At 46.9% G+C, this 9,179-nt stretch overlaps 1 protein-coding gene across 1 annotated transcript in view; it reads right to left on the reverse strand.

Moving 5' to 3' along the window:
* cdhr5-rs (cadherin-related family member 5, related sequence) overlaps positions 1-9,021 on the reverse strand; it is a 9,531-nt gene extending 510 nt beyond the window's left edge. The window contains exons 1-15 of the mRNA XM_069145418.1: positions 8,973-9,021; positions 6,909-6,993; positions 6,512-6,720; positions 5,827-5,883; positions 5,659-5,751; positions 3,660-3,746; positions 3,471-3,581; positions 3,095-3,259; positions 2,536-2,626; positions 2,343-2,449; positions 2,054-2,254; positions 1,855-1,977; positions 1,597-1,675; positions 1,210-1,403; positions 1-903 (exon numbers count right to left, since the gene is read on the reverse strand). The exon at positions 1-903 is cut by the window's left edge and continues 510 nt beyond it. Of these exons, the coding sequence (XP_069001519.1) occupies positions 574-903; positions 1,210-1,403; positions 1,597-1,675; positions 1,855-1,977; positions 2,054-2,254; positions 2,343-2,449; positions 2,536-2,626; positions 3,095-3,259; positions 3,471-3,581; positions 3,660-3,746; positions 5,659-5,751; positions 5,827-5,883; positions 6,512-6,720; positions 6,909-6,975 (1,914 nt within the window). The 5' untranslated portion in view covers positions 6,976-6,993; positions 8,973-9,021 and the 3' untranslated portion in view covers positions 1-573. The remainder of the gene's footprint in view (positions 904-1,209; positions 1,404-1,596; positions 1,676-1,854; positions 1,978-2,053; positions 2,255-2,342; positions 2,450-2,535; positions 2,627-3,094; positions 3,260-3,470; positions 3,582-3,659; positions 3,747-5,658; positions 5,752-5,826; positions 5,884-6,511; positions 6,721-6,908; positions 6,994-8,972) is intronic.
* Positions 9,022-9,179: the final 158 nt, after the last annotated feature.

Here is a 9,179-nt window from a genome sequence, read left to right on the forward strand (position 1 = left end):
AGAGAAAACACTTCATACCAGATGGATGTTTTTCTTCATTCAGTCAAACATTTTAGTTCTGATGGAAGTCTTCATGTGTGGATATGAACATGTAACATATGTGTGGATATGAACATGTAACATATGTGTGGATATGAACATGTAACATATGTGTGGATATGAACATGTAACATATGTGTGGATATGAACATGTAACGTGTGTGTGGATATGAACATGTAACGTGTGTGTGGATATGAACATGTAACGTGTGTGCAAGCTGTTGGGTGGTTTTTATTGTTGTTGTTGTTGTTTACAGTCTCAGCTGCTGGAGTTGTGTCAGTGTTTCCATTAGTATGTCTGTTAGCTGCTCAGGGGATTGTTTACAGACTCACCTGTGCCCAGGTGTGTTCTCGCCTGGATGCTGATTGGCTGCTTTTGAAATGTGTTTGTTTTTAATGTGTCTGACTCCTCTGCTCTCATATCACTGTCCATCATCAGAGGACATCAAAGGACATGTCCACTGGTGACGGACATGTCCTCTGATACCTGATTAACAGGTGGTGCGGATTCCCACGCTGTGATTGGCTGTCATGTTAGCTGGGCTTTTTCCTGCTCTCTGATTGGTCTGTTTCCATGTCAGCGTCTCTCTGAGGAGTCTCTCTGTCCAGGGCTGTGATGTCATCACCATGAAAACCTGTGGACCGTAGACCTCCTCTGACATCATCAGACCGCAGCGTCTCCCAGGTGTAACGTCCTGATGATGATAGAGGAGGAGGAGGAGGAGGAGGGAGCACAGAGGGCCTCCTGGTGTAGACTCCCTGTCTTCCATGGAGGCTGTCTGATGGTGATGAAGACTCCCGCTGGCGGCTGAAAGCTCTGCCGTACGAGGACTCGTCGGTGAGGACAGGTGGACCGGAGCTCACCTGAAGACCACAGGACAGTTTCCTGATCAGTCGGACTTCCTGTCCACCTGTTCAGGTGCAGGTGGTTTTATTTTGTGGACAGGAAGTCCTCAACTGACATCTCTGAGTTCGTTATGAAGACGTCTAGGAGCGCCACGACCTCGAAAGACACGTTGAAAGCTGACGTCAGAGAAGGGCAGTGAACACAACACAGAGCGTTTTGTTTGGTCTCCACCAGCGGTGTGTTCAGTGTCTCGTAAAGACGGGTGCTGTAATAAAATCTACCACAGATGTTTGTCAGGTGAATCAAAGTGTTTCGGTTCGTACCACATCCAGATGTTTTCCAACAGCGGCCGCGGCGCCGTCCTCGGCCTCCTGCCGTCGCCTCCTCCGGACAATCCGGAGCAGCACGAACACGAGAGCTGACAGAAACACGAGGAGGACGATCAGCGCCATCCCGCCCGCCAGCCGGGTGTCCACATCCCGGAACAACTGCTGCTCCGTGAACGCACCACCAGGCACTGAAAACAGAGTACATGTCAGTGAACGCACCACGAGTGTCTGTTAACTCATTAAGGAGATCAATGATCCTAATGATCAGCGGAGCAGAAAACCTTCAGCTAGCTGTCCACAACCAACCCTCCCCCACCCCCCTTCCTCCCCGCTGCTCCTCCACATGTATGTAAACTGTATGATGTGAGTGTTCATGTTCACCTGCTTGTCCTCTCTGCAGGACTTCGACGTCCACTGAAGCTGAAGCTTCTTCTCCGGATTCTTCGTCTCTGGCGACGACCTGCAAAACGATCGATAACCAATCAATAATCGATCAATTATAACATCACTTCCACCTGCAGCCCGTTGGTTCCTGAACGCCTCGTTGGACAACTCTGGTTGGACAAGTTTCTGGGTATTTAAGGGGTTCAGGTGCGTGTTGACCTGCATGGCGGTGTGATGTCATACAAGTAAACTCACCTGGAGAATGTGTCGGTCAAAGGCGTGCAGTTTGTCTGTGCAGGCGATCAGAACCCCCCCCCGGGTGACTTGGTACAGTTCGGACGGAGGGTGGAGGGAGTAGTGGATGTTTGGATTCAGGCCCTGTGATTGGACAGCAATGATGACTCACCAGGTGTGACGCAGGGGCTAGTACAGGTAGTGCGGCGTGTGTTCTTACGTCGAAGAAGTCGCGGTCTGACACCTGGACCTGTAACACCTGGTTCCCGTAGGTGGAGACGATGGAGGCGGGGCTAGAACTCTGAATGATGAAACCTCTGAAGGTGGTTCTGTTGAACACCGGAGGGAACGTGTTCTTGGAAAGAACTCGAACCAGCACGGATGTCACGCTGTACTTCAACCTGTCGTCCACCTGCTGCACCTGGACAGGAGGGAGGAGCAGGTAGACGTCTCACCTGCTGTAGTAAACGGGTCGTAGTGAATGAAGTGGTGAACAGTCGGGCCGTTACCATGATGTTCAGCCTGAAGTTTGGCGTCAGCCGGCGGTCGTCCACAGGTCTGGTTAACCTGATCTCACCTGTCCTGTTGTCCATCGCAAACCTGCCCTGGTCACCACCTGTGGGGTCAAACATACTCCTCTACACACCTGGACACACCTGGACACACCTGGACACTGATAATGACAGAGAGTTAAAGTTTGACCAGAGAGGATGCTGTAGGTCAGAGGACAGTCGATTCCTCTGTCTCCGTCCTTCGCTCTGATTGGACCAGGAGAAAACTCCAGAACCGCAACCTGAAACAGAAAACAAACACCTGGTGATCTATTCAACAACCAAATATACCTGTTGTCTCAGGTGTGTCGCTGGTGTTTCAGGTGTGTCTCTGGTGTGTCTCTGGTGTTTCAGGTGTGTCTCTGGTGTACCTGGTGTGTTTCAGGTGTGTCTCTGGTGTACCTGGTGTGTCTCAGGTGTGTCTCAGGTGTACCTGGTGTGTCTCAGGTGTACCTGGTGTGTCTCAGATGTATCTGGTGTGTCTCAGGTGTGTCTCAGATGTACCTGGTGTGTCTCAAGTGTGTCTCAGGTGTGTCTCAGGTGTACCTGGTGTGTCTCTTGTGTACCTGGTGTGTCTCAGGTGTGTCTCAAGTGTACCTGGTGTGTCTCAGGTGTGTCTCAGGTGTACCTGGTGTGTCTCTTGTGTACCTGGTGTGTCTCAGGTGTGTCTCAAGTGTACCTGGTGTGTCTCAGGTGTGTCTCAGGTGTACCTGGTGTGTCTGGGTGATGTTGGCGGTGTAGATGGGGCTCATGCAGACAGGAACACCTGGAGACACAGGTGTGCAGGGCAGGAATTGAGGATACTGGTCATCGCTGTCCTCGATGTTGACGGTGAGAACAGCAGATGTGTTGAATCGTTCCACGGTGTTCGATTCCTGTTTCATAAAACCAACAACAATCAGCACATTTCTACGATATTTCAGCTTTTAATAACGTTCAGTTTGATGACATCACCGATGAAGTGATGACATCATCGTCTGTCACCACTTCATCACATCAAGTCTCAAACGTTCACCTGCTGATCGTGTTAAGGGTTACCTGACCAGCTGACCTCCTCTTCATCACTACCTGACCAGCTGATGTTACCTGGGCCCACATGACGATCTGCAGGTTGGTTCTGGTCTCGTAGTCCAGAGGTTTTTTGAGAACGACGGTTCCACTGTTGGGCAGGTCGATCCTGAAGAAGCCGGCGTCCCGCTGAAGGAACCAGAGGACATGTGGTTACCGAGGACATGTGGTTACCGAGGACATGCAGCCAGTGGACAGACGTCTTACCGATGATTGGTCGATGATGTAGCTGATGGTGTCTTCGTCGGCGTCAATCGCCCTCACGGTGAAAACCGCAGAGTTCACGGACGCCAGCTGCAGACATGACGAAGACGAGTGTGATGTCTCGGTGTTTGGTGTGATGTCTCGGTGTTTGGTGTGATGTCTCGGTGTTTGGTGTGATGTCTCGGTGTTTGGTGTGATGTCTACATGTTTGGTGTGATGTCTACATGTTTGGTGTGATGTCTCGGTGTTTGGTGTGATGTCTACCTGTTTGGTGTGATGTCTCGGTGTTTGGTGTGATGTCTACATGTTTGGTGTGATGTCTACATGTTTGGTGTGATGTCTCGGTGTTTGGTGTGATGTCTCGGTGTTTGGTGTGATGTCTACATGTTTGGTGTGATGTCTACATGTTTGGTGTGATGTCTCGGTGTTTGGTGTGATGTCTACCTGTTTGGTGTGATGTCTACATGTTTGGTGTGATGTCTACATGTTTGGTGTGATGTCTCGGTGTTTGGTGTGATGTCTACCTGTTTGGTGTGATGTCTCGGTGTTTGGTGTGATGTCTACGTGTTTGGTGTGATGTCTACATGTTTGGTGTGATGTCTACGTGTTTGGTGTGATGTCTCGGTGTTTGGTGTGATGTCTACATGTTTGGTGTGATGTCTACGTGTTTGGTGTGATGTCTACATGTTTGGTGTGATGTCTACGTGTTTGGTGTGATGTCTACATGTTTGGTGTGATGTCTACATGTTTGGTGTGATGTCTACATGTTTGGTGTGATGTCTCGGTGTTTGGTGTGATGTCTCGGTGTTTGGTGTGATGTCTACATGTTTGGTGTGATGTCTACATGTTTGGTGTGATGTCTCGGTGTTTGGTGTGATGTCTACATGTTTGGTGTGATGTCTACATGTTTGGTGTGATGTCTCGGTGTTTGGTGTGATGTCTACATGTTTGGTGTGATGTCTACATGTTTGGTGTGATGTCTACATGTTTGGTGTGATGTCTACGTGTTTGGTGTGATGTCTCGGTGTTTGGTGTGATGTCTACATGTTTGGTGTGATGTCTCGGTGTTTGGTGTGATGTCTACGTGTTTGGTGTGATGTCTACATGTTTGGTGTGATGTCTCGGTGTTTGGTGTGATGTCTACATGTTTGGTGTGATGTCTACATGTTTGGTGTGATGTCTCGGTGTTTGGTGTGATGTCTACATGTTTGGTGTGATGTCTACGTGTTTGGTGTGATGTCTACATGTTTGGTGTGATGTCTACGTGTTTGGTGTGATGTCTACGTGTTTGGTGTGATGTCTACATGTTTGGTGTGATGTCTACGTGTTTGGTGTGATGTCTACGTGTTTGGTGTGATGTCTACGTGTTTGGTGTGATGTCTACATGTTTGGTGTGATGTCTCGGTGTTTGGTGTGATGTCTACATGTTTGGTGTGATGTCTACGTGTTTGGTGTGATGTCTACATGTTTGGTGTGATGTCTACGTGTTTGGTGTGATGTCTACGTGTTTGGTGTGATGTCTACGTGTTTGGTGTGATGTCTACATGTTTGGTGTGATGTCTACGTGTTTGGTGTGATGTCTACGTGTTTGGTGTGATGTCTACGTGTTTGGTGTGATGTCTACATGTTTGGTGTGATGTCTACGTGTTTGGTGTGATGTCTACATGTTTGGTGTGATGTCTACGTGTTTGGTGTGATGTCTACATGTTTGGTGTGATGTCTACGTGTTTGGTGTGATGTCTACGTGTTTGGTGTGATGTCTACATGTTTGGTGTGATGTCTCGGTGTTTGGTGTGATGTCTACATGTTTGGTGTGATGTCTACATGTTTGGTGTGATGTCTACGTGTTTGGTGTGATGTCTACATGTTTGGTGTGATGTCTACGTGTTTGGTGTGATGTCTACATGTTTGGTGTGATGTCTCGGTGTTTGGTGTGATGTCTACATGTTTGGTGTGATGTCTACGTGTTTGGTGTGATGTCTACGTGTTTGGTGTGTTTTACCTCGCTGACGGTGAGCGGCTGAATGGTTTCCAGCAGGAAGTGGGGTTTGTTGTCGTTTTCATTCAGAACTTCCACCAGAATCCTGAAGCGACTCTGAAACAGATCCGGACTCTCGTGAAGCGGCTCGGAGGCGTCACCTGTTCATGCTGATCAGTGGAGGCGACCTACCTGGATGACATCATCTTCATAACAGGTGAGCTCTGCTATCAGCATGGATCCCTGAACCTGAGACAAACACGCCTGAGTCACGTCTGATCATCCAGGTGATCATGAAGCTTTTATACAAAACACCTTCAGAGAACACTTTCAGGCATGTTCCATGCGTGTTACAGGCGTGTTTCAGGAATGTTACATATGTGTTAGATGCGTGTTCCGTATGTGTTCCAGGTGACTTAGTGGTGTGAAAAAGTGTTGGCTCCCTTCCTGATTTCTTATTTTTTTGCACTTAAATGTTTCAGATCATCAAACAAATTTAAATATTAGTCAAAGATAACACAAGTAAACACAAAATGCAGTTTTTAAATGAAGGTTTTTATTATTAAGGGAGAAACACAATCCAAACCCACATGGCCCTGTGTGAAAAAGTGTTTGCCCCCTCCTGTTAAAACATAACTTAACTGTAGTTTATCACACCTGAGTTCAATTTCTCGAGCCACACCCAGGCCTGATTACTGACACACCTGTTCTCAATCTAGAAATCACTTCAATAGGACCTGCCTGACTAATATTTAAATTTGTTTGATGATCTGAAACATTTAAGTGACAAACATGCAAAAAAATAAGAAATCAGGAAGGGGGCAAACACTTTTTCACACCACTGTACATGCATGTTACAGGCGTGTTTCAGCCATACCTCTCGGTCGAGGACTCTGGACAGGGAGGAGTTGAGTCGGACGGTGCGACCCTCTAAGAAGAACCAGTCGGCGTGTTGCCCGCTCAGACACAGACGGACGGCGGCGGCTCCGGGATCGGAGGAGATGCTGATGTTGGAGACGAACTGACCCATCGGACTGTTCTCTCTGACGGACGCCAGGATGTCCGACCCGCCCAGACACAGACTGGCTGGGGAAGAAATGAAAGGCGGCAGAAGGAGGTGAGTCTGAAGCGGCGGTCACGTGGTGATCAGGACATTTGACAACGTTTTCAAACACGACATTCTCAGAAGTTTAAAAGTATTTTTTAAATCAGTTTTGAAACGGAGATCTTTTTATTTGTCTGATAACAAAACGACTCAGTGATGAATTTCTTACCTGTAACAACATGATAAGAAACTCTGAGAGCCGCCTGCCACAGCAGCAGCCGGCAGGAGGGCAGCATCCTCCTCCACCTGCTCCACTACAAACAAACAAACAAACCAAAAGCCACACACACCAACAAACAAACGAACACGGTGAAATGTTTGTGCATCTTGTAAAGTGTTTTTGCATTTGACCCTCAGGGCCACGTAGATTTTTCCTGAACATCTGAACAACATGTGAAGGACATTCAGAGGACACAGGTTTGTGTTGTGTTTTGTCCGCAGGTCACAGAGAACTGACCTCAGAGCACAAAACAAACAAACCAACAAACAACAGTGATGAGTCGACACTTGTTGACGTGACCAAACTGAAAATGAAGCCAAACAACAACAAGGTCGACTGAAACACTCAGGTGGTGAACTTTCTACTTCCTGTCTGTCCTGGTTTGTCCGTGAGACAGTTCCACTGCATTCTACTATGTTCTACTGTGTTCTGCTGTGTTCTACTATGTTCTACTGCGTTCTGCTATGTTCTACTGCGTTCTGCTATGTTCTAATGTGTTCTGCTACGTTGTATTGCGTTCTACTGTGTTCTACTACGTTCTATTGCATTCTACTGTGTTCTACTATGTTCTACTGCGTTCTACTGCGTTCTGCTATGTTCTACTGCATTCTACTACGTTCTACTGCGGTCTACTGCGTTCTGCTATGTTCTACTACATTCTACTTTGTTCTACTGCGTTCTACTGTTCTACTGCGTTTCGCTATGTTCTGCGCGCTACTGCATTCTGCTGTGTTCTGCTATGTTCTACTGTGTTCTACTATGTTCTACTGCGTTCTGCTATGTTCTACTGCGTTCTACTACGTTCTACTGTGTTCTGCTATGTTCTACTATGTTCTACTGCGTTCTACTATGTTCTACATGCGTTCTACAGTGTTCTACGGTGTTCTACTATGTTCTACAGTGTTCTACTGCGTTGTACTATGTTCTACTGTGTTCTGCTATGTTCTACTGTGTTCTACTATGTTCTACTGCGTTCTACTGTTCTACTGCATTCTGCTGTGTTCTGCTGTGTTCTGCTATGTTCTACTGCATTCTGCTGTGTTCTGCTGTGTTCTGCTATGTTCTACTGCATTCTACTATGTTCTACTGCGTTCTACTATGTTCTACTGCGTTCTGCTATGTTCTACTGCATTCTGCTATGTTCTACTGCATTCTGCTATGTTCTACTGGGTTCTGCTATATTCTACTACATTCTACTATGTTCTACTGCGTTCTGCTATGTTCTACTACGTTCTGCTATGTTCTAATGTGTTCTGCTACGTTCTATTGCGTTCTACTGTGTTCTACTATGTTCTACTGCGTTCTGCTGTGTTCTACTGCGTTCTGCTACGTTCTACTGCGTTCTGCTATGTTCTACTGCATTCTACCACGTTCTACTGCGGTCTACTGCGTTCTGCTATGTTCTACTACATTCTGCTGCATTCTACTCTGTTCGACTGGATTCTGCTATGTTCTACTGTGTTCTGCTATGTTCTACTGTGTTCTACAATGTTCTACTGCATTCTGCTATGTTCTACTGCGTTCTACTGTGTTTTGCTATGTTCTACTGCGTTCTACTGTGTTCTGCTATGTTCTACTGCGTTCTACTATGTTCTACTGCATTCTGCTATGTTCTACTGCGTTCTACTATGTTCTACATGCGTTCTACAGTGTTCTACTGCGTTCTACTATGTTCTACGGTGTTCTACTGTGTTCTACTATGTTCTACAATGTCCTACTGCGTTCTACTATGTTCTACGGTGTTCTACTGTGTTCTACTATGTTCTACAGTGTTCTACTGCATTCTACTACGTTCTACAGTGTTCTACTGCGTTCTACTATGTTCTACAGTGTTCTACTGCGTTCTACTGTTCTACTATGTTCTACGGTGTTCTACTGCATTCTACTATGTTCTACAGCGTTCGACTATGCTCTACGGTGTTCTACTGCGTTCTACTATGTTCTACTATGTTCTACAGTGTTCTACTGCGTTCTACTACGTCTGTCCTCTACAACATGTCTTCGTCTTCTCACCTCTACAGACGGACGCCGTCTCCGTTTCAGCTGCAGAGCTTCACTGTTGTTTCCTCCTCCGACTCAGAGTGAGTGAGTGAGTGAGTGAGTGTGTGTGTGTGTGTGTGTGTGTGTGTGTGTGTGTGTGTGTGTGTGTGTGTGTGTGTGTGTGTGTGTGTGTGTGTGTGTGTGTGTGTGTGTGTGAGGGCATTAGAGAGCTTACACAGC

The sequence above is a fragment of the Embiotoca jacksoni genome, unplaced genomic scaffold (genome assembly GCF_022577435.1).
Source record: "Embiotoca jacksoni isolate LCO1_2020_lvr unplaced genomic scaffold, fEmbJac1.0.p SCAF_125, whole genome shotgun sequence".
In the NCBI taxonomy this organism is placed as follows: Eukaryota; Metazoa; Chordata; class Actinopteri; family Embiotocidae; genus Embiotoca; species Embiotoca jacksoni.